General features: G+C 50.7%; 2 protein-coding genes across 9 annotated transcripts in view; one reads left to right on the top strand and one right to left on the bottom strand.

Moving 5' to 3' along the window:
• The window catches only part of Mgrn1 (mahogunin ring finger 1), a 50136-nt gene extending 42102 nt beyond the window's left edge, over nt 1–8034 (bottom strand). For 3 of the 8 annotated variants that reach the window (XM_021632398.2, XM_021632403.2, XM_021632402.2), the window contains exon 1: nt 7784–8032. In XM_021632398.2, the coding sequence (XP_021488073.1) occupies nt 7784–7871 (88 nt within the window). In that variant the 5' untranslated portion in view covers nt 7872–8032. Of the gene's footprint in view, nt 1–7783 lie in introns of all 8 variants that reach the window. The other 5 variants (XM_021632399.2, XM_021632401.2, XM_021632400.2 and 2 more) reach the window with 3 other exon arrangements.
• Nucleotides 8035–12923: 4889 nt separating this feature from the next.
• Ubald1 (UBA like domain containing 1) lies at nt 12924–18282 on the top strand. Its single transcript, XM_021632499.2, has 3 exons — nt 12924–13775; nt 16667–16726; nt 17190–18282. Exons 1-3 carry the CDS (start codon nt 13656–13658, stop codon nt 17538–17540), a joined length of 531 nt encoding a protein of 176 aa, XP_021488174.1. The 5' UTR covers nt 12924–13655; the 3' UTR covers nt 17541–18282.
• The last annotated feature ends 6251 nt before the right edge of the window (nt 18283–24533 follow it).

Here is a 24533-nt window from a genome sequence, read left to right as displayed (position 1 = left end):
ACAGAAACTGATTTAGAGATGTATGTCTATGTCTTTGCAAACTATTTAACACCAGGCTTCTAGAAAATTTAAAAAAAAGGAACAAGATATGTTTGACGAATAAAGTATGTTTGATAAGTAAGGTTTATATATTCCTAAGGTTATAGAGGTCTATTAGGTTAACAGATACTGACTGAGAGATGTCTGTCTAAGCACTTATGTTTTTGCTAACTGTTCAACACCAGGAAGAAGCTAACACCACCCAGAGTCATCCAGAAAACTTTCAAGTCACATAACAAACAAAACAAATTCAGGCTGGTACAGGGCTGGCCCCACTCTGCCGGCTTCTTCTGAAGAAAGCTGACTTTCAAGGTCTGGGATCTAGAGGCTACCCCCTGGTTTTACTCAGAGTGTTGGGCTGTTGGACTCCTTTGTAAACTTTGTAAACCCTCAAGGCAGGAAAGTGGCCAGGCACCCCACCTGAGGAGCTCCAGCAGCCAGGCTGAGCTGTGCACCCAGGGGGAAATGTCAAAGTGACAGGCCCTCCTTCCCACCCCAGCAGTGGAAAAGGGGGGGGGGGGCAGCATCTGTCAAAATGGTGGCACCTGTCAGGAACGATGCCTGCTCAGGCTGCTGCCATCATGAGGTGCCACCATGAAAGCTGCCCACAGTGTCTACACCTTCTTTCTCACCTTAGCCTGTGCCCATAGTGGGACGCTACCACATGAGCTGTGTACAGTGGAGGCATCTCTTCTACAGTGGCTCTGCAGCGATGGCACCTCAGCCGAAGCTGCCTGCAGCCAGGAAGGTCTTCCCACTCTAACGCATGGTCTGATGCAGGAAAAAAGGGGTAAAAAAAGCCACCAGTCCCTGAGGGCCCACCAATCCTCACTCTGGAAATCTCTGCCCTTAAAAGCTCTGCCCTCTAAGAAATCCTAGAGAAGCCCTGCCCTTTGTTCAGGGCTGTCTTCTCCCAGGAGAGGTCCACCCCTCCACACCCCAGGCCCTCTCGATAAATCTCTTTTCTGAGATTTGCTGCCTGGTGTGATTCTCTCATTGGAAGAAGCCAAGAAGCAACGAAGAGAAGAAGATAAGAGAAAGCTCTTAAGCTCCAGAGCTCATCATCAGTTGGGGAAACCCTCTTCTAGACGCTGCAATGGCTGGAGAAGGAGTGGGACTGAGGCCCTTAGTCTCAGCTCATCAGGGATTGGAGTAACCCTCCCAGGGAGCTGCAGTGTCTCTGTTGAGGAGGCCTCCTCTCATAGCTGTGCAGCTCTTGGGCTCCCGTGTCTCAGGACACCCTTGCGACACTGTCCCACCTCAGAGCTGGAATACCTTCCCAGCCCTTAGAGCTGTGGCTAGGATTTGTGGCCTTAAAGTTGTGAGTTTTCTGAACACCCTTCCATTTGAGTACCAGAGGCAAGCCAACAAAACAACAGCTCCCAAACTGTGAGAAGAGACCATCTCTCCACCCAGCCCAAAAAATCCCCTTTCACCCTGGGAGGTAGGTCCTTATATAACAAAAGACCCATTCGTGTCCACAAGTGTCCAGGACCCTTCCTGGAGCTTCCAATAACTGATCGCCTTGTCTCTGGTTTCTGAAATGGCCAGGCAGTGAAGAAAAGCCCAGGGGTCATCTTGGTAGTCAGATATTGGATGGCAATGTGGCCACACAAATGAACTTGATCTTGGAGACCTCCAGCAACTAGAGCCAGGCCAGGGCCAAAGGCATCTAAGCAGAGCTAGAGGAAGGCCAATCTGCCAAATGCAAGACACTGGCAGTCTTACTAGAAGCCCTAGAGTAGTGCAGAGCTGTTCTTCCCAACCAAGCTCCAAGACTTTCAAGAGAGAAATGAGAACCTGGTTTCCACTGCAGACATAGAAACACAGACCCAGAGAGAAGCAGAAACTAACTTAGGGACAACAGTATCAACTCACCCCAGAGCAATCGGCTCTTCCAGCAGTTTGTTTGTACAGTCTATAGGAGTCTGGGTGCCAGTCTGAGCCATGCCCTGCTGACCTCCAAGAAGTAATGCACTCTCAGTCTTGACTACCCCAGGCAAGAGAGAAATTCACCTGTGAGGACAAGTCCCTTTTCTGTTTATGTGAGATAAGAGTCTTGATATGATGTCCAAGTTGATCTCACACTTATGGGCTCAAGCCTCTGGCCCCAGCCACTCAAAGAGCTAGGCTACACTTTGCTTTTAGCTTTTATACTTTGGGGAGGGGAAGGTGAAAAACTGAGGATGGAACTCAGGGCCTCTCACAAGACAAGCAAGTGCTCTCCCACGCTACTATATACATCCCCAGTCAATGTGGCCGAGCTCCTGGCTTCTGCTTCTTTCAGAGGCCTCAGCCTATCCAAGACAAGAGCGATTTGGCCTCTGCCACCCATCTGAGGAGAGAGGAACACCTTCACTGGGTAAATGGAGACAGGGAAAGACGTGGGCTAACCAGACCATGGAAGGCTACTCAGCCACTGAGATGAATGGGACTCCCACACCACCAGAAGGTCAGTCATGGATCTGACCCTTCACCCCTCCTCCATTGCTTCTTTTGGGTGACCTGGTATGTTGTGGTTTCTTCAAACAGAAGTATAAGGGAGTCACCTTCACATGCCAGTCACTTGAGTGTGTGGTTGTAATGACTTCACACCTGCTCTGGCCCTCAGCCTGGAGACCTGCCAGCTGTGCGAGGAAACAAGCAAGGGCTGTGCCTCTGCATCTAAAGAGGGAAGCAGAGCCTGCTTAGCAAGCTGCAGTGAGGCTGCAAGCAGGTAGGCCTGTGACCTCAGCACAGTCCTCACAGCTGCTATCAGCACACTGACCTCGGCACTGGGCTTTCAGAGACGCCAGAGGGGAAACCTGTGTGAAAATCAGATCCCTGTGTCCCAAAGACCCCACAGTTTCCATTTAAATATAAAAATTCCAAATCTTGGGCACCCCTCAGCTGAGTTCTTGTCTGACTCACTTCCTGAAAAGGCAATGCAAGTGGACATCCCCAGGGACACACAGCAGGACTTGTTCTACCACCTCGTTCTCTTCGCCCCATAGCAGAAAGGGCACACAGGTGGACTCTTCAGCAAGCCCACAGATCTGCAAACCCGTCCTAGCCACTCTGCATAAAAAATGTCAAATCAGAGGGAACCTGCCAACAAGAGCTGCAGGGTCGAAGGCTGGCATGTTGTGGCTACTAGGTCCCATACAAGGAGCCAGACTGGCTAGATTTATGTCAATTTGACACGAACCAAAGTCATTTGAAAGGAGGGAACCTCAATTAAGAAAGTACCTCCACAGATCAGGCTGTAGGCAAGCCTACAGGGCATTTTCTTAATTAGTGATTGATGAGGGAAGGCCCAGGGATCACCATCTTTCTGGGATCTTTCTTATAGGTCCTGGGATCTACAAGAAAGCAGGCTGAGCAAGTCAGTAACATCACTCCTTCAAGGCCTTTGCACCAGCTCCTGCCTCCAAGTTCTGGTCCTGTTTGAATTCCTGACCTGACTTTCTTCAATGGCAGGCTACGATGTGGAAGTATAAGCCAAATAGACCCCTCCCCATCTTGCTTTTGGTCATGGTGTTTCAACATAGCAAAAATAACCCTAATTTAGGCCACAGGGACAACAAGGCATAACCGGGGTGGGAATCAAGGGGTCCTGGTATCAGCTCTCCCTGTGACCCTGACTGAATCACTTACACTTCTGGGCCTCAGTATCCTCAGACAATTGTGGCCATGTGACAGGACCAGTGTTCCCCAAGCTGCAAAAAAATGTGTTAAGTACTTAATTGTAACTAGTGTTTTCATTAACATTAACTTGTAAACAAAGAACCATTTATCATCCCTGAACCAGGGAAGCAAGTATCACTTATTTTTAAAGTTACCTTTGAAAGCAAAGTACAAAAGAGTATGATTTTTGCCAGGTGGTGGTGAGACACACCTTTAATCGTTTGGGAGGCAGAGGCAGTTGGATATCTGTGAATCTCTGTGAGTTCCAGGCCAGCCTGGTCTACAAAGCAAGTCCAGCCAGGGCTATAGAGAGAAACTGTCTCAAAAAACAAAAACAAAACAAACAGTTCCCCAGTTCCGAGGGATCTATCACCCTTGTCTGGCCTCCACAGGCACCAGGCTGGCATGTGGCACACAGACAGAATCTAGACAAAACTAAATACAATTAATTTAATTTAAAAATTAAATTAATCCCAGCACCTAGGAAGCAAAGGCAGGCAGGTCTTTGTGAATGTCAAGGCCAGCCTGGTCCACATAGAGAATTCAGGCCAATGAAAGGGCACAGCTGTAGATGGGTGAACATCTTTGTGCTCACAGATAAGCAGGAGAAGAACCTGGAATGTTAAGCACACGGGGATGTTCCTTCAAGGGACAGGATCCCAGAACTTGAAAGGCTGAAGGAGGATCCTGAGCTTTCGACAGCATGAGCTAGCTACACAGCAGATTCCAAGCTAACTTGATGATAGTAGTCTCAAAAACAAAACAAAAATAAAAACAACAAAAAACCATTGTGTTAAATGAAAGAAGCCAGCCACACATACAATAGCTCTCGATTGTGTAATTCCATTTATGTGAAATGCCCAGAAGAAAAACTGCAAAGACATAAATTGAACCAACGCTGCTTATGCTGCTAAAAACTGACCACAAGCAGACACAAAATAACTTTGGGGAGAAAAAGGTCACAAATGTGGTGGTTGAACAGTTCTACCCATTTACTAAAAATCCGTGTTTACAACGGATCAGGTACACGGTGCACAAATTACACCTAAACATCGCTGTTAAGAGCAAAATAAATAGGATGAATGCAAAGCATGTATTATTGAATTAAAGTTCAGCATTTGACAGCACATGATAAAATTCCCTAAGAAAGAAAACTGGACAGCAGGAGATGTTAAACATTGTTTGGGGAGCTGGAGAGATATCTTAGCGGCTAAGGGCACTTGTTGCTCTTCCAGAAGACCTGGGTTCAATTTCCAGCACCACAAGGTAGTTCCCTCCAGTTCCAAGAGATCCAACACTCTCTTCTAGCCTCTGTGGTTACCAAGCATTCACAGAGTGTACACACATACACATATATAAAACATTAACATATAAAATTAAAAAATGAATACATCTAACAATTTTTTTTCATTGCTTGGGCTTTAACAATGGCTCAGCAGTTAAGAGTACTTGTTGCTCCTGTAATCCGACTCACGGTTGGTTCCCAGCACTGACATGGCAGATGACAACTGTCTGTCCAGAGGATCCAATACCATCCTCTGGCCTCAACAAGCATTGCATGCACATGACACAAAGACACACCATAAAATAAGAATAATATTTTTTTTTGAGACAGTATTTCAGTATGCAGCCCTGTAGACCAGGCTGGCCTAGAACTCAGAGATCCTCCTGTCTCTGCCTCCCAAGAGCTAAAACTAAAGGTGTGCACCACCTAAATAAACATAGCTTTAAAGGACACAACAACACTAACACCCTTTTCCTTGAACTCATGAAGAAAACCTGCAGAAGCCTGAAAATACAGTTTCATAAAGTTGAACACTTCATGGGAGTACCCTTCAAATGTTTCTCAACATTTCTGTCATGCCTAGTTCACATACCAAGATCTTGAGGACCCCATGTGAAGTGAAGGAGTAGGAGAGCAGAACAATGAAAACCACATGATGGCTATCCATGAGGGTATGGAACAGAGTAGCTCCCTATGCGCCATCCCCAGCAACAAACACACACCAAACAAACAGAAGCCTTTGGACTGGGCAGGCCCAGAACTCAGCACTGTACGAGCAGCAGCCCAGCCGGCCCAGGTGGCCAATGGAATTGACTGGCTGCGCCAGCACTGGTTAGCTGCAGCAGGCCAGGAAGTTCTGGGCCGGATCTGAAGTCCCAGCCAGGTTGGAGGAGCCATTGGAAATGCCTACTACTGTGGGTCTGTGAGTGTGCACATGCCCACGCACTGCTGTTCTACCCAACTGCCTGAGTGAAGGGACATTAACAACAGTCAGGTGGCAGGTGAGGGGACATGTCACAGTACGCTGGCTTCCTGCTATCTGTCATGCCACTGCCAAATACTGGTAGTCTGCGCCAGTCACCTCCTCAGTTACCTTGGAAGCTGTAACAGTAGCTAACATCTGCAGAAGAATTCTTAGGTGCTCAGCACTATGTATTAGTGACCTGTTTTATAGACCAGGAAACTGAGATGCAAATAAGCAAAGGTGACCAAGGTCACTCAGAAAACAAACAAGGAGGATCTCCGGCAGGGGCAACAACAACCCTTCTCTTGGACATGCAGATATCAGTCCTTGAAGTCTCCACGGGAGCCTCAGGAGCTGCAGCCTGTACCTGAGATGCACACCGACACGAAGGACTCTACCCTGACAAGCCATTTCATCCCATTCACTACAAAGGTCACTAATAGTGCTAGTTTCCTGTTCTTTCACCCTGGCAGTTCCCAGAGCCTCACGTGAACAGAATACTTTCTCAAACTTGAGTGGACATCAGACAAACACACTGAAAATGAGCTTAAAATGAAGGTCCCTAGGCAAAAAAAAAAAAAAAGTCTTGAAGCACAGCCTGAAATGCGTGTTTAACAAGCTGTCCAACTAACGGGAGCAGCTTCCTCTGGATCACACAGGAAATCTGGCGTGGTCGGACTAAAAACACCTGAAGACCAAACATCACACTACACTCGGAAGACCAGATCTAAAGGCCCATTTGGATGACCAACGTTCTGCCCCACAGGGAAACTGTAGAAATAAATGTAGCTAAAGCTCTGTTGAGTGGCATTCAAGCATCACCAAGGCAACAGTGGGACACACCTGTAATCTCCACATGAGAAGCCTAAGGCTGGAGAACTGACTGGAGTTTGAAATCAGCTACACAGTGAGTACCAAGCCATCCAGAGCTACGTAACAGGGCTTTCATCTCAAAAAAAAAAAAAAAGGGGGGTCTAGGAATGTGACTAAGTTAATAGAATGCTTGACTAGCATGCACAGTGGCCTGAGTTCAAGTCTCCAGCACCTCATAAAACTGGACGAAGTGGTGCACACCTGAAATCCCAGCACTGGGAAGGTAGAGCCGGAAGGACCAGGTGTTCAATGTCACCCTCAGCTACCTATTAGAGCCAGCCTGGGCTACATGAGACCCTGTCCTTCATTTATTTATTTATTTATTTATTTATTTTTTAAAAACACAAGAGGAAGCAGAAGGCTTCTCTGTGAGTCCACATCTGATGCTGGTCCCCAATTCTGCCTCCATCCAGCTCCCATGATCTACCAGTGAGTCTCTGCCCTGAACCAGAGGGGAAGGTCGTAGTCCTCTCCAACCATTCCAACCATTATCTGTCCTCCAGTGGAACTCCAGTACCTCCCTATCGATCATCTCCCTAGGTCAAACACCAGTGTCCCTCACTAGCACTGGAGGAGGAAAGCCTGGGCCCAAATCCTGAAGAGTTGTCACAATCCAGGGCCAGGCTTCAAGCTTCCAAAGGCGGCGACCCCCGCCCGGGCATGAGGCATTCTGCGCTCTGATCCCAGCGATGCCAAGCCCGGGTGCATCCAGAGACTGTGAGAAGTGACTGGCCCAAGGTCACCAGTTAGGAAGGGACCCGCGCAGGGTGCGACTGTGGCCAGTGGAGACAGCCAGGGTCGCGGCCACGCCTCAGACTCCACAGGTACCGAGAAAGGGGCACGGGAGGAGAGTCCGCGGCAGGGCAGGGAGGTCGCGCGTCTACTCCCCGGGCCTCCAGGCGTCCCCAGTCCCCAGCCCAGCCCGCGCCCCGCGGTCCGCGCCCTCGGAAGCTCACCGGACTTCGGGGGATAGCGATAGGCCGAGTTGGCCTGAATGTCGATGTCCTCCACGCCCGCGATGCGGCGACTCAGGATGGAGCCCATGGTGCGCGCTTCTGCTGGCCGGCCGGAGAGCAGGGGGTGGCCGCTGCAGCGTTCTCACACGGACATAGCTCAGAGCAGGCCGCACCGACGCGCGTCCACCGCCGCCGCCGCCGCCGCCGCGCCTCTCCACAGCCCCCGCCCCCGGCCGCCCTGGCCTTGGCCTGGCGCCCCGCCCCACCCCGCCCCGCCCCGCCTCGCTCCGCAGCTCCAGGGGAAATGAAGTCCACTCCGGCCCCCGGCTCGCGGGACCACAGAGCGCCTGCGCACTACGCTGCCCAGGATGCCCCCTCACGTGAGTGGACACGGCGGGACAAACCAAGACGCCCAGGCTTTGGGGGTAATTCCTTAAGACGACGCTAACCTCTGAGGCCCGGCCGGATGTTGAACCCAGAATGCTTCAGTCCCTTCATCTTCTATGCACGGTTAGACACTTGTGGAAGCTCCAGAGCCTCCCACGTGAACTAGGTCTGAAAATATCTACATTTCCCCAGTGTCTCTCCCCACTTCCCAAGGTTCTTCTACTAGCCTCAGCCTCAAAGGGAAAAAGGGAACACTTACCTGCTGAGAACTGGGTGGGCCCCAAGCTCACCGAACTTGGTTGAGCCTTGGCCAAAACCCAAAATAACCTCTGTCAGTCAAAACATTTACAATGAATATGTAATTTTACAGCATCCTCAGAAAATAGATTTCTCCCCATTTTACACATAGGGAAACTGAGGCAGGGCACACTGCAATTTAATACGCTAAAAACAAGTTCAGAAGAATCAGTATACTGATTGCAACCTTACAATTAACAAGCTATGTCCTGGCTTTTCACACACACACACCGTTGTGAGGATGCCAAGGAATGTTTTCATGATTGTCAGATGAGATCAGAGATGACGATTCTTTAAGATTTATTTTATGTATATGAATCCTTTATCTTCACGGACACCTGCACACCAGAAGAGGGCATCAGATCACATTATAGATGGTTGTAAACGACCCTGTGGTTGCTGGCAACTGAATGAAGGAGGTCCTTAACTAGTGAGCCATCTCTACAGCCCCAGGTGTTGAGTTTCCTAAATAATTTTTTTAAAAGCTTTATTTATTTATGTATATGAATGCTCTGTTTTCATGCACACCAGAAGAGGGCATCATATTCCACTATAGATGGGTGTGAGCCACCATGTGATTGCTGGAAATTGAACTCAGCACCTCTGAAGAGCAGCCAGTGCTCTTAGCTGCTGAGCCATCTCTCCAGCCCAGGAATTGAGTTTCTTAGAAGTACTTCCTAACTTGAACCTGCTGTAGCAGCAGGAAGCTAGGAAGACCAGCAACAAGTGAAGTGTCAGATGGTAAATTCACCATAGTCCACACTAAAATAGACTATGTCTGAATGCAAAGTCTGCTAAGCTCCTCCCACTATCCCTTGTAGATAAGGTCAAGTGCATAGGCCTTGATGAGTGAAGAGGAGACCCTCGTGTGAGGGAGAGGGCAGAGAGACAAATGGTGAGAGGAGGGAAGCAGCAAATGCAGTCAGATTCCATGAACTGATAGGCTGAGACAGTAGGATGATCAAAATGGCTGGATGAAGGAATAACATAACATATACATGACTTAATATGATATTCCAATGATGAAGGGCTAGCCCTGGGACTAGTGCAAATGGAGAGAGTGGCTATCCAACTGAAGGGCATGCTCTAGGTTGCCATTCACCACGGCCAAAGCCTTCTCCTGAGACCATGTTGTTGAGACTAGCAGAGGAGCTCCAGGACACCAGAGAGCCCTCCAAAAGTCTGAAGAAGCATCAATAAGAGCCTAAGAAGCTAGATGAAAAGCTAGATTTCCTGGTTGGTAAACTTGTTCCTCTTACATTAGAACCAAAGATCAACAGTGTAAAGCTGAATCTGTCTGCTGGACTGCCTTTGTCCCTCAAGAAACAGGCTCCACCATCCCCCCGTAGTATTTGACTCCCACCCTGGCAGCAACCTCTGCCCCTGAAGAGTCAAGCTTTTGGTTATACTTTGGCTAATGTGGCTCCAGAGTTAATTGTGTAAAGATCTCCAAATTTCTTCAGACTTGATACTACACCAGCAAATTAGCACTACTGACCAGCTGGGAACGAAAACCATAATCTCTTTGTAATCATATTTAGAACCACCAGGCTTACCACACATAATGACTACTATAGAGATGTGCCTGGACTAATGCAAGCAAGGCCCTGATTACTGAATTGCACCAAAGATGCAATTTCAATACATCTACCTCCCAGGCTGTGCCTGAGGGAGAGACATCTTCCTGACCTCTGCCAGTCACTGGAAACTACATAGCACCTCAGCATTCCACTACCCTTTCTGGAGCCATGACTGCCTGGCTCAAATGCAACAGCCACCACAAGACAGCCACTCTTGATGGGCATCCCGTCTGATGCGTGGGATGATATGAATCCACGGACAACTTGGGTCACTGAGCTTGGATCTGCAGCTGCACCAGGCTATCGCAATTAATCAGGATTTCAGTTTCACCAGGAATTTTGAACGCTGAAAGGAAATGATCCATATGTGACTATGGAGAGCCCAGGTGTTCGATGTAACCTGAAAACGTCTACCCTATAAATCTACGCTGGCTAAACATTTCCCCCCAGATAACTTCTGTCTGTAGACTAGGCTGGCCTCCAGTTCATGATTCTAAGTGTTGGGAGTATTAAGTATGCACGACTTCAGGACCAAACTTTTTTCATAGTTCACCTTGCCTGAGGGAGCTACACATATTCTCTCACCTAGTTCTTTGCTTTCATTCCCAGCTTACAGAAGGGGAAAGTAATGCTTACAAATAAAGTAACCCTACTCCAGTCTCACAGCAGATAAATAGTATGATGGCTAGTGTTAACTCTCAACCTAACAGAACTCCAGTTACCTGGAAGATGCTCTCCTGGATGTATTTGTGGGGGGCTGTCTCATGTTAATTATGTAGGAGGAGATGTTTTTACTATGACTAGCATCATTTCTTAACCTTGGACTGTATGATGCAGAAACGGTTGGGCCTTCGAGGTAGCACACAGGTAAAGGTGTTCCTAACTGAGCCTGGGTTTGACCCCCAAGAACATACATGGCGAAGAGCAAGAACTGACTCCAGAAAGTTTTCCTCTGAGCCCCACACTTACACCATGGCATCCACACACCCACATAAACACACAATAAATGAAGGTGAAGTAAGCATTGACCTGTTTTCCTGATTGCGGATTCGATGTGACCAGCTGATTCAGCTCCCACCATCTTGACTTCTCTGCCACATTGGACCTCACCTTGCAATAGTGAGGTGGTATCAACTTTTTCTACTTTAAAAGTATTGAGTTCTTACATCAATAAGCTTAAGACACCCAAACCTTCATTAAAAATCAAAAAAATTCCTTCTAGTGAATCTCATGTGTTATGTGAATCTTGTAACACAAACATACACATTGCATTCAGTTTACTGCCTTCCCTGATCATGGAGAGGGACAGTCCTGATGGCTCTGACATTCTCACTGAAATGGAGGGCCTGGGCACAGCAGGTGTTTCACCAAGTGGACATCTCACTAAACATTCTTGGAATTTGAATTCAGGTGCTCCAAAGCCTCTCCAGCAATATCCTTCTGGGTTTGTCCACACCTTGTGGAAAATAAGCTCCACTATCAACATTTTAAATGATTAATTTTATTCAACAAATATTTATCATGCAGCTGATGAGTCAGGCAACAGAGATCAACTGTGTGCATGTTCCCACATCCCCAATCTGAATGAAAAAGATCCCCCAACCCAATGCTCAAGTTTCCTTTGCCGGAAAGATCCTGCTGGCCCACTGGATGCTCTTTTCTTTTACCTCTAAATGTCACTGGAAGGCTGAAATCCACCTCAAACTTGTTTAACTATAAAAATGGGACTGGCATGTGTGCCAGATGTCGTACAGAGTGCCAGGCCTTTTGCTAGGCGTCATCTGTCCCACACAGCACAGCTAGGAGCTCCCACACAAGGGAGGAACTTGAAACAGCAGTCAAAAATGCCATTCAGGTCTGTCTGGCTACCAACCTGCCCACCTTCCTTCAAGCTTTGTCGCAGTCTCCATGGCAACAATGGAATCAGAGCTGCCTCTTACTGTGTGGTTTCCTTGTATGCCGCTTTGCCTATAATAACACACACGCATGATTCCTAGAGATACAGCCCTGTTCTCAGCACAAGCAAAAATATTTTGGTTCTGCTGCTTTGCAAAAAGTATTGCTGAGTGATCCCCAAAAGGCAGCAAAGAGGCTGATATCCTACTTCCTGAAGAAAGATGCTTAAGAAAGGGAGACACTCGCTTGTCACGCTGAAGCTCTCAGTGTCCTCCCGGTTTCCCTACTCCGTTACCTGAGGGCCTTTCAGTCCCCGCCCACCTGTCTCCCACCTTCCTTCAGCCACCCAATCGGAGAGACTAGGGGGCAGGGGGCAGGTAGAGCCCCTAGTCCTCCCTCAGGTATCCACTGGGCACCACACCTCTACAGCCACAGCGGTCTTAGCAGAGAACGAGGGATCGGGTGTATAAAAACGCCTCAGTCTCCCACAGTCTGCGCTTAATTCCTTGGGGCAGCGTCCGTGTAACGAATGCCGCATTTGTTCGTGGGTTTCCTGGCCTAAAGCTCCCACCCCGGCTGGCTCTACCATAGCAGAAGCCAGGGCCAAGGGGCGCGCGACAAGGACGGGGGAGCAAGCGAGCGGGGCAACGTCACGGCTGAGGGAGCAATGCCAGCCCTCTCCCCCAGCCTGTGGGCCGGTCTTGCCGCTTCCGCCGCGCCACGCTCCCACCCGCGACGTCAGCCGGAAGTGGCATGTGCGGGGCTGTAAACACGGCCCGCAACACCCTACACTCCGCTTCCGACCCCGCCCTCACGCCACGTGACGCGCCCGCCCCCGCCGCCGCCTCATTGGGCGGCCAGCTTTGTTTACCTTATATGGCCAGGTCCTAACACCCCGTGGAGGCCCATTGGTACAGTCACGGCCTCACTCGGGTGACGTCACCCGGGACAGAAACATGCAAATAAACCGGGGCATGCTGGGAACGGCAGTCGTGGCCGCTGAGGTACGCGCTCCGCGGGGTCCTGGCGCCCGCAGGCTGCTGGAAGGTTTTTCTTTTCCGCGTAGGAAAGTGGGGACCGTGTGGAACGGGACTCCAAAGCCCCAGAGACCACTGGTCTGGCCAGAGTTTCCCAGGGGCTGTCTTTAATTTAGACGCTTCTCCTGCACGACAGGCCGAGAGTCAGGCAAGGACTCCTTGCGAACTCCGGAAGGCTTCCCGGAGGTAGTGACTTGGAGCAGCGCCTTGAAAGGCAGATGCTCTGCTTCACCGCCCGTCGTCTAAGTGTCAGAACTTCCGGGAGCCTTGCAGCCTAGGGCAGTGGTGTGGGGCTAGAGCTTGCGGGACGTCCCCCAAGGATGCGCCTGCTAACAGTGTGCTGCTAAGCACAGCAGGCTGCAGGACCTCCGGGGTCCCATGACGCTGCACGTCTGTGCTGCGGTCACCGGTCCCTGACTTCGCTTTACCGCCTGGGGCAGGGGCTCCGCGCCCCGCTGAGATCGGCCAGGGAGAGGGCGTCCTCGCTCCTCCCCGGTCCGTTCGGCGGGGGCGTCGCGGACTACACATCCCAGCATGCTCTGCCGGCCGCCGGGCAGCGAGGCGCGGTGAGTCAGAGCGCACAGTAAATATTTGTATTAGCCGAGGCCGGCTCGCTAATGGTGGACGCGTGAGGCGAGCGCGCAGGGAGGCCGGAGCGGGCTGCGCGACGGCGCCATGTCCGTGAACATGGACGAGCTCAAACACCAGGTCATGATCAACCAGTTCGTGCTGACGGCGGGCTGTGCGGCCGACCAGGCGAAGCAACTGCTGCAAGCGGCCCACTGGCAGTTCGAGGTTCGTAGGGAGACAGCGGACCGACGCGGGCGGCGTGGACACGGGCCGGGGTGCGGGCTGCGGGCTTCACCGACGGCCAGGCCAGAGCCTCGGAACCGGGGGCTGTCCTGCGGACCCCCATTCCCTCGGTCCCGGTAACGGCCGAGGGCGGAGACAGAAGGCCGCCTGTCGGACGCCCAGGGCTTGGGCGGGAGGCAGAGTCCCCCTGAGCGAACGGTCCCGGGGTCTGGGTGCCCGGTGGGCGGCTTGCGGCGTGTGCGCACACGTACATGTGCATTTGTATTTACGCACGCACCGCGCTCGGGCGTCAGCAAGGCTCATGGAAGGTTGTGGGCATGTGGGCGCGTGTGCGGACACGCAGCCCGGCCCGACTGCCTGTCTGATGGAGAATACCCGTGTGTCACGTTTGGTGTGTGTGCATAAGTGGAAGTTTTCGGATTGTGGCCATGCTGGTTATGGTTCGGTATGTGTACACATACGGCACGGAGTGTGTGGCTGGTGTGCAGGATCCCCACTCCAAAGGTGTGACCGGGCGGTATCCTTACGGAAGCCTGGGTGTCCTCGGGCCTGACAGAGGAACCTGTACCTTGGGATGGGGATTACAGTTTTAGGGCATTCTAGACAGGGGTTGGAAATGCCAGTCTGGCTCCTACCTATGCCCAGGTTTCTCTTGACCTGTAGAATAGTGTGCCTAGTCTTTTGTGCTCCAACTCAAAACCCCAGATTCACTCCATAGGCATGGAGCCTTGTCCCTCACAGGTGTGAGGTCACAGCCAGAGCCAGTAGTCTGTGTTCAGTTGGAGACCCCAGAGCTCCCAATGGGAGCCATCCCAGAGAAGCCTCTGGGAAGATCCAGGAAGCTTAGCTTCCTGGTGCAGGATCGAAACGTCCCCAGTCTGGGAAGATAGTAGGCCTTCCAGCTCTGTAAATCAAGCCGTTGCTTGATTTACCTCTTTCCTGTCAGACTTTCAGGCCCAATTCTCTATTGAGGAAAGGGTAAGCTTTGTATTCTAGCCTCAGTTTCCACACCCCTACAGGTAGCAGTGTTTGAGTCAACCTCTAAGGCCTTAAATGGCCTCACCTCAATCCCCTCCCCCTTGTAGCCCCACCCCAGGGAAGTGCCCTACTCCTCAACTCTGCAACAATCCTAATCTGCCCTGTTCACTGGGGCTGGATGTGGTAAAACTTGTAAAACCACATTCATGGCAGTTGCTGGAGCCCAGTGGCAGTGCTCGAAGGTCCTTGCCTGAGGCTACCCAGGCCCGTGTCCCATGGGAAATGAGCTATGTGGAGGACTCCCAGTCCATCTGTCAGTATGGGACAGGCTGGGGGGAACAGACTGAAGGTAAAGATCAGGGAAAACTGTCCCCATGAGGAGCAGGGCTTCCTGCAGCCTGGAAACGGGGCGCTGACTTACAGAGTAGAGTCTCTGTGCCCCTGGCTTGCAGAGCCTCCCTGTCACCATATATAAAATGAGGAGTAGGCTGTGAATTCCCCTTGACCAGAGGCATCTTCCTAGGAGTGAGGGGCTCCACGTAGTTAGCCCTCCCCCACCCTCCTGGTTGGCAGCATACTCCAGGAGTGTTTCTGGGTCACATTCTCAGATTCAGGTGCTAATGGGGGCAGAGGCTGGGGGTGGGGGCAACCTCTGTTTAGCTGGGCAGATGTTTCTCAGTGGAGAACTGACAGTGTTCAGAGGCAGGTTGTCATGTTGGGGCCCTGGGCTGAGGGAACAGCTGCCCCTGCCTGGAATTCTTGAGTGACACCAGGTTGATCCTCTCTCCACTGTTTGGGAACATTGGTGCAGGGCATCTCCAGTAGGAAATTCCTAGAATAACTCATTTGGATATACTTGAAGGGAAATAAAGAGCAAGCCCTGGGAGTCAGACTGGGTTTCTGCTGTGTTGGGGAGGGAAGGGGCTTGCAAGTCCTGCTGGCTTTGGACTGGGTTATTATTGCCCAGCTGAGAAGTAATGATGCTGCAAGGCTGGGACTTGGCAGGCTCCTCAGGACCCCTCACCCACTTGACAGCCTTCCTGACCCAGCGCTTTCACAAGAGCACACAAATTCCTCTTCTTTAAGGGGCCCCAGGCAGGACATGATCAATACAAAGACCATCCTTTGGGTTCCTAAGGCCAGCTTGGAGCTCCCTCCCATGTGACACAAGGCTTATGCTGGGTCCCCTTTTTTTACCACACTCTAGCCAGTCCTGAGAGTTTGCCTAGAGTCTCAGTCTGGGGTTCTGATCCCATTTCCACCTCATGCTAGCCAAGAGTCTTAGAAAGTTATTTCATCCTCAGTTTTCCTGTCTTTAAAATTGATGGCACCAGTTCTACCCTCTAGGATTGATGATGAGTCCTGTTTTGTTAGTGCCCCTCTTGAAGAGGCTATTGCTTGGAACCAGCCAACAACAGGTGGCTAGGGAGTGGTCCCATAACCTATCACGAGAGTGGTCTTCAGTTTTGTGGAGGTTCAGTTTCTGGGTCACACTGTAGCTGTCTATGTTAGGGACATCCCTCCAAAGAGGGAAGTTATGCTGAGAAGCAGGTTTCCACCCTCTAGGCTGAGACTCTGTGAGCATCCCCTGGCTAATATATGAAGATTCTGAGTGTCAAGAACTGTGGGGATTTGCCACCCATTGAGGTGACAGACCCAGGCCATGATAGACCCAGAAAAGCCACAGTAACAATTCCATGGGTAGGGGCAGGGGTTCAGTAAGCCACATACCTGACTGGTGGCAAGCAGTGCTGTAAGGGTCTTATCCAACCTGCTGCTGTGAGTTCCATGACACCTCCTTGAGTGGTGGTCACAGACACTGCAGGACCTCAGCTCTGTCCCACTGGGATGGTTGGACAGGTCTTAGAAGGTAAGCGCAGCCTTTTTCCCTACAGACAGCCCTCAGCGCCTTTTTCCAGGAGACCAACATCCCCTACAGCCACCACCACCAGATGGTAAGTATGCCCTGGAGACGCGAAAGTGGCCACACTGGCGGCTCCCAGTCTGCCAGGGGGAGGCTGAACTTATTAGCTACACCTAGAACTCGGAGGGAGGAGGGCAGTGCGCTGATGCTCTAGGGTGGACAACCTGGTCCCTGCAGAACCTGGAGGACCCTGGCTGTTGGAGCTCAGCTCCCGCCAGGCAGTCAGCCAAGGCTGCCATGCTGACCACAGGCTGGGAAGCCTCATGCCTGAGGCAGCAGGCATTATGCCAGGTGGTGTGGTCTCCTTGAAGCCAGACCAACCCATTTTGATGCCTTTTCCTGAGAGTTCTTCCCTGGATGGTGGGCCAGCTGGGACCAGATGTAACCCAGGTGACTCCCAATAACTTCTGGGCATGTGCTTTCTTTTTAGAGGCAGCAAAGGCCCTACCAGAAAGGGATGCTTAGTCCTCCATCTGTCCTTTCTTCCCCCACAGATGTGCACTCCTGCCAACACCCCTGCCACGCCCCCCAACTTCCCTGATGCCCTCACCATGTTCTCCCGTCTCAAGGCATCTGAAAGCTTCCACGGTGGTGGCAGCAGCGGCAGCCCAATGGCCACATCGGCCACATCACCCCCACCGCACTTTCCCCATGCCACTGGCAGCTTCGTAACACCCAGCTGGCCAACTGCAGCCTCCCCCCCAGGAGGCCCACAGCACCACCAGCCACAGCCACCTCTGTGGACTCCGGCACCCCCTTCCCCAGCTTCAGACTGGCCTCCCCTGGCTCCCCAACAGGCCACCTCAGAACCAAGGGCACACCCTGCCATGGAGGCAGAGAGATAAGGGAGGCCCCTCCCCCCCTCCCGGAGGCCAGAACCCCGTGGGGTGGGGGAGAGGATGTCTCCGTGGGCCCCTTCACCCTTCCTCTGTCTGCACCCCTGTACCCTAGAGCCCTGGAGGGGAGAGACTGGACTCTAGCCAGGCAGTCTTCTGCCATCATGCACAGCTGCACGCATGCAAATTCACAGCACAGGCACCCCCCAGCTCACGTGGATTTGACTAAAGTGGCTTGGGTGCCTGGTGGGCAGCATCTTGGAGACCAAGAAGCCATCCCAGTGAAGACTCACCTGCCTGGCCGCACCACCTGGAGTGTTTCAGAGAATCACTTGATGGCAGAGGCGTGGCTGACTCCTGTCTTGGGGCCAATAGGCCTAGAACCTCACCCTTGGGAATGCAGAGCCTTCTCCGCATGTGTGCGTGTAGCTGTGTCTATGTATTTATATGTATGTCGCTCCTTAAAAGCAACCTAGTTTATGGGGCACCTGGACTTTGCATGTTAGAGTGAGCCCCAAGTCCCTTGGCCCGCCACCCCATTTTCCAAAGGGCCCTGCCTCACTCCACCTCCTTATCTGCCAGCATTGCTGTTTCCTGTGAAGGATTACGGGAAACTCCAGGACTCTTCTACCCAGCTCCAGCCCCTACCTGCTGTGGTTTCCTGCATGCCTCTTCCCCAGAGCCCAGAGGTACCTGGTCCCCATTTACTACCCCCTTTTAACAAAAGAGAAAAGAATTCCAAACCACCAGGCTCTGTAGTCTTGCCTCATATATCCTAGCTATTGCTGGCTGGCTCTGGAAGTGGGTGCCAAGCTGAATAAGCCGCCCTAATCTCTCCTAGCTCCACACTCTCCTCTGTTTCTTGCTGTCCTCTCTACATGATCTGAAATCATCTTGCCTACCAGAGGTTATCCCTGCTAAGTTTTCCAGCCTTTGTTCCCAGAATCTCACCTTTTATTTAACCCTTTCCTGATGAGATGAGTGGGTCTTTGCCCTGTTTGAGTGGGCCTTCTACCTGTCCCCCTGGGCTTCACGTGGATCTTGTTGGACCCTTAGTATGGCCACCAACTGTAGGGCCTACTAGAGCTCCATACTAGCCTATAATCAGGGATGGTAGGAAACTGTTTCTAGGGGATCTGATCCTAGGGCCACTTGCCATGCACTGTAAGCCATGTAGGCTATGTATAATATAGTTCATGGTCTAATGTTAGTTTTTAAATCTCAGCAGCCCCTGAGTGGCCTGTGGTAGACCATACCTTCCCTGCTTAAAATGGTGTTTTATGGCAAAGTGGAAAACTGCATCACCATAGAGCTTGTTCTGTACATAGAACCTTAGTACTGAGCCCACACCCCAAGTCAGGCTCTCTAACAGGAGCCCCTGCTACTAAATACACACCAGCATTTTTGGCCATCACCCTGCCCCAGACAAGGTTTCTCTGGGTATCCTTGACTGTCCTGGAACTTGCTCTGTAGGCCAGACTTCAAACCCAGAGACCCACTTGCCTCTGCCTTGAAAGGTTAAAGGTGTGTCCCGCTGCCACCACCACCCAACTGACACTGAAGTTTTAAGAAGTTACCCCGTAAACACCTAAGCATCCTGGAGATGAGTCTAGGTGTTTGAGGGGGCTGCTGAGAGTTAGGTCTGGGGATCTCAAGTGTTTACACATATTAAGGCAGAAGGATTTTTTTTTTTGTTTTGTTTTTTAAGATTTATATACAATGTTCTATCTGCATGTTCACCTGTATGCCAAAAGAGAGCACCAGATGTCATAGATGGTAGTGAGCCACCATGTGGTTGCTGAGAATTGAACTCAGGACCTCTAGAAGAGTAGCCCGTGCTCTTAATCTCTAAGCCATCTCTCCAGCCCCCCAGAAGGGACTTTTAGCCTATCATCTGAGCAGGGAGTGTCCCTACAATGATGGCTATCCTGTAAACAATGCGATGCCCAACATTCTGGAAGCCTGCCCAGTATATCAGGTAGCACCGGTCTCCACTGTGATGATCAAAACCCTGTGCAGACGCTGCTGACATTCTCTCTGGGGATGGCCATTGCTAGTCACATGGTTCACACACTCAGCCTAAACAGACCCCAGGTTTCCAACCCATCTACGTTAGTGCTGGGGAGAGTAGCAGGTAGACAACGGATCCCTTGGCCTACACTAACAGCAATTTGGTCTAACACTTGGAAAAGGTAAGCTTTCTGGTGTGCCGAAAGTCTACAGCCCTGGCTACTAGGTGGTTCTGGTGCAGTTGCTGAGCACACCATCACCAGACTCCTGATCTCCAGACTTGCAGGATTGAGATTATGTTGAGTGCATGAATTTTTTGAGAGCCTGCAGTTGGTTTTGTTTTGAAGCAGGGTCTCACTGTGTGGTTCAGGCTAGCCTTGAACTGGCCTAAATGCTGGGATTACCATCTGAGTCATTTTACCCAGTTTTTAAGTGCTTGTCAAATATCCTAGGTTCCAGCTTCTCTAGACAGCCAAGGATGAGGGTCCTAGCCCAATACTTAGATTTCTAGGATGTTGGAGCACTCCAGTAGGTAGGACCCTGGGAACACAGGGCGAGCTGGAATCAAGGAACTCATTTCCCAGAGTATTCAAGTCCTGTCAGGTGCACTGCCAGTGCTGGTCTGAGCTGCTCTGAACAGTAAAGTGTCAGGACTAACTTGGGAGAACCTAATGAGGCTGGTGACACTTTGTAACACAAACCCTGGGCCCTCCATAGCTTAACCTACACCAGGAAACTAGAAGCAAAATGACCAACAGTGGTCTGTGTTCAGAGAAGGTTGGCTAAAGAGCAAAGAAGCAAAGTTCTAGAACAGACCTAGTTGTAAGCCATCCTTGGCAGCGCTTCATCTCAAGCATAGCCTGGGAGCAGCCTGAGCAACAACAGAAACCAACTCATGGGCTCATGATGGGCTGAGTTGGAAAAGGGCTTGTTTAGCACACATGAAGCCCTGGCTGTGATCCCTAGCACTGCATAAACTGGTGAGGCTTGAGAGCACACACCTGTCATCTCCCAACTCTAGAATATGGAAACAGGATCAGAAGTTCAAGGTCATCAGCTATATATAGAGGTAAAAGCACGCCTGGGGTACAGGAGACCCTGTCTCAGAATAACAACAACAACTAGCCTGTTAGAGCTAGTCATGTCCCACTTGCCCAAATGCCTGGTGATGAAGTGATTTTTCACAGTTCCACTCTTTAAAAATGCAATTTGCATTCATGAGGTTGCTTTAAAGACTATTTCAAGCTTTGTGATTGAGTCCCAGAGAACATTGTGACATACGGGAATAAGGGAAAACCTGGCTTTGACAGTTGGGGCTGTACCCTCCCTTTGGAGGAGGGCAGTTATCACGGGGGCTTATGAACCTTGTGACATATACACTGTTGCCTTTTTTTTCGAATAACTATGTCAGTATTTGAAAGTCAAGAGGTTTAATGTAAAAAGCCTCACTTCTGACTTCTCTTGGAAAACTGGAATATGTGACTCAAATTACCTCACAGGCACACTAGGGATACAGCGTGGCCCACTTCTGCTGGGTTGATCCCCTCCATTTCATTGGCTATATAAACATTTCCAGCTGCTGGCTTGAAATCAGCCACCCTCTGACAGGGACCTTGCTTTTCACTCAGCAATTGCAGAGCAAAAGCCCTATACAGACGGTGGAGGGCACCGGCTGGGGAATACAAGTCTAAGCTGCTTCCTGTAGGTGCCAGGGCTCCTTCACACAGCCTTAAAGAAAGACTTGTTCTTTGAGAGTCTTAGATGTGGAGCCGCACCCAGGGCTGCTCAGTATCCCTAGGGTTCAGTGGCCCAGCCAGGGTTCTCTCGGCATACACCACAACCAACCCCGAGAGCCACGCTGTTCCCAGTGCTGGCTGTAGTCCTCAAGATCTCTATGGGGCTTTTCACAGCAGTCCCTGACCAGCAGAGGACAGCTGAATCCTTAGACTGGGTCTTCTGGTGTGGGGCAGCCTCTTAGGTTGACTAAAATGAAGATCTTTGGATGGAACACAATTTCCAATTTCTGTGTTTGGAAAGGTCTCAGTTTGTGGCTATGGCAAATGTTTAGGTACAATATGTACCTCAAATGAGCTTTTAATACAGCTCTTTTGGGGGGGTAGGAGGTGCTGAGTCCTCTTGAGATAAGCAGGGTGGAGCTCTGATAAAAAAAGGTGGCTCAGGATGGCAAAGCCATCCATGTCTGTGACCAAACGCAAGGTGCTGGGATACCAGTGGCCAAAGTCCTGCTCTGCTCGCTTGGCCAGTAACCATAACCTCTGCTGTAGTCATTCTGTACAGATCCTGATAAAGCAGGGTTGTTGAGAAGAGGGGAACTTCTCTGATGGTGTGAAATGGAAGCCACTGCCTAGAGCCAGCCAACTTGGTATGTTGGGGGTCAGCACACGTGGAGTTTGGTGTTGGAAAGGCTCTTCCATCCAGAGCTGGAACTTCCCATGGAGAAGATTCCTGACTCTTCACTTACAGCAGTGTGGAGCGGGCCTCGCTGAGCATCTGCCCTGCTTCAGCAGCACATCCAGGTGGACCCTCTGCAGAAGACCGTCCTCTCTGTGATGCCCCTCGTCCAGCTCCGCACCTTCCCTTGCGCCTGTCCCAGTCACCGCAGTCTCTGTTGTTTTAATGTGGTTAAGGGTTTTGCCTGCATGCATGTATGCATATATGAATGCCTGGAGGCCAGAAGAGGGCTTCAGTTCTCCCAGAACTGGAATTACAGATGGTTGTGAACCTCTTGGGTACTGGGAACCACACCTGGATCCTTTGGAACAGCCAGTGCTCTTAACTACTGAGCCATTTCTCCAGTCTTTTGTTTGTTGTTTTTTTGAGACAGGGTTTTATGTAGCCCAGGTTGGCCTTGACCTTCTCATACTCCAGCTACTTCCCAATACTCTAGTACTCCTCTATTTCCCAAGGGCTAGCATTACAGGTGTCCACAGCCATCCCTGGCTATCCTCTTACTCTTAAAACTCAAAGGCTAACATCCTGAGATGCCCTATGCCAATGGGACAAACCAAGACATTTGGTCACCCACCCTGCATCCAGTCTGGTTTTGCGCTACTCCTAATCCTAATTGTGAGCCCTGTGGGGAGGAAAAGATTGGGACAGGCCTGAGATGGGGTTCTGCTGCTCTGGGTGCCTTTCCCTTTTGTGATGGGATCAGCCATGTCCCTGTCACCTCCCAGCCATCAACCTATCGGTCTGTCTTTGAAGTTGTAATCCCAGCTGTAATCCCAGCACTCTGGAAAGCAGAAGCAGGTGGACCACTGTGAGCTCAAGGCCATTCTGGTCTATAAAGTGAGTCCAGGTATCAAAAAACAAAAGAAAAAATTGTCTGAAGTTTAGCTCCCAACTACTTGTTCCAAAGTGGAAGGATGGATGTTGACCTGCAGGACTTATCCTCACTTCCTGTGCTGTAGGAACCAGCTCAGGTGTTGACCACTGGTATTCTTAGACCTTCAGAGGAGCCTCAGAAGGCCACTTAGAAGTGGCCAGCTGGGGAGATTAGACATGAGTTTGTGAGGGAGAGGAGTGCCCTCTTTGAGAACCTGGGGAAGCTCCTGGACGCCAAGCACATGTGCCTAGGCGCAGCTTAGACCCCACTTCCCCAGCAACAACTGTCTACAATGGAAGACAGAATAGTACAGTATCCAACAGTTACAGCCTCGTGGATGAGTCAGAGCTGTGTGACCCTCAGCCATGATTTGTCCATAGGGCTGAAGCAGCTCAGGGAATGTGGCTGCCATGGTGGTAAACAGCTTGTGAGTCTCTGCAGACCTTTTAAATTCTAGACAGGGGCATTGAGAAGCCAATTTGAGTCACTTCAGTTAGTGGCCAGAGGGGACCATCAAGGCCACTGGCTCCAGGTCAAGCCTGTTACCTAAATTCTAAAAGGAGTAAGATTTTGTTCCAGCCAGAAAGTGCCAAAAATACAGGGATGGGGTCTCCAGGGAGGTATAGATAAGTGAGTCACCTGGATTGGACTGGCCCCACCTCATTTGGAAACCTTTGCAAAAAAGAAAAGGTGGGTGGCCTGGGCCTGAGCTGATAACAAGAGGCCAAGGGAGTATTGTAAATAGATAGACAAGCACACAGCACCCCTACACGCGGATGGCCTCCCAAGCCAAGGGATCTTTCCTCCAAGATCCTCCTCCCCCAGTTCTCTTGGGAAGCACCCTCCATCCACCACCACACCAGCATCCTACTCAGCCAGAACCCTCGGAGGTGGAGCAGGAGCCATGCCTGGCACCTATGCTCAGGAAGGTTGTCTGTGCCTGTGAAGTAGGGTGGACTGAGCAGGAGAAAAGGGAGAGGAGAGGAGACAAAAGACCAATTTGAGGGAGTGAAAGTAAGAGAAGCAGGAAACAGTCACTAAATGGAATAACCCAGCTTGAATGTCCAGGGAACCTGGCTGCCCTTGCACCTCCACTTCATGCCCTGAGGCTAGTCACTAGTTGCCACAGGGAAATGGGACCTCAGGTGCATTCCACCAAGGGCATTCATGGGCTATGAACCAGCTAGGCTTGGGATAGGTTTGCAGTACCCCAGCCTTGGAAGGTACCCCACAGTCCTAGGATACACCAAAGATGTTATACCAGTCCTGTGGATTAGTTAAAACATAACAATTAAATGGAGCTGAGCATGGTGGCCACACCTTTAATCAGCACTCAGGAGGCAGAGGCAGGTGCATCTCTGTGAGTTCCAGGCCAGCCTGGTCTACAAAGCAAGCTGAGAACAGCCAAGGCTACACAGAGAAACCTTGTCTTGAAAAATCAAAAGAAAAAAAAAAATAAAAGGTTAATTAATTCAAGAACTGGAGATAGCCAGGCATAGTGACACATGCCTTTAATTCTAGCACTTGGGAGAAAGAGGCAGACAGATCTCTGAGTTTGAGGTCAGCCAGGTCTATATAGTGAGTTCTAAAACAGCCAAGGTTACACAGGGAAACCCTGTCTGAAAAAAAAAAATTAAAAATAAAAC

Source organism: Meriones unguiculatus, chromosome 11 (assembly GCF_030254825.1).
Source record: "Meriones unguiculatus strain TT.TT164.6M chromosome 11, Bangor_MerUng_6.1, whole genome shotgun sequence".
NCBI classification, from domain to species: domain Eukaryota; kingdom Metazoa; phylum Chordata; class Mammalia; order Rodentia; family Muridae; genus Meriones; species Meriones unguiculatus.
This window is presented reverse-complemented; position numbering and strand designations above follow the sequence as displayed.

Bases quoted from the DNA above. Each gene is read 5' to 3' on its own strand.
- Ubald1 (XM_021632499.2), top strand. From the start codon at position 13,656: ATGTCCGTGAACATGGACGAGCTCAAACACCAGGTCATGATCAACCAG. The intron at 13,776-16,666 runs GTTCGTAGGGAG...TTTTCCCTACAG, and splicing joins CGGCCCACTGGCAGTTCGAG to ACAGCCCTCAGCGCCTTTTT. The intron at 16,727-17,189 runs GTAAGTATGCCC...CTTCCCCCACAG, and splicing joins ACAGCCACCACCACCAGATG to ATGTGCACTCCTGCCAACAC.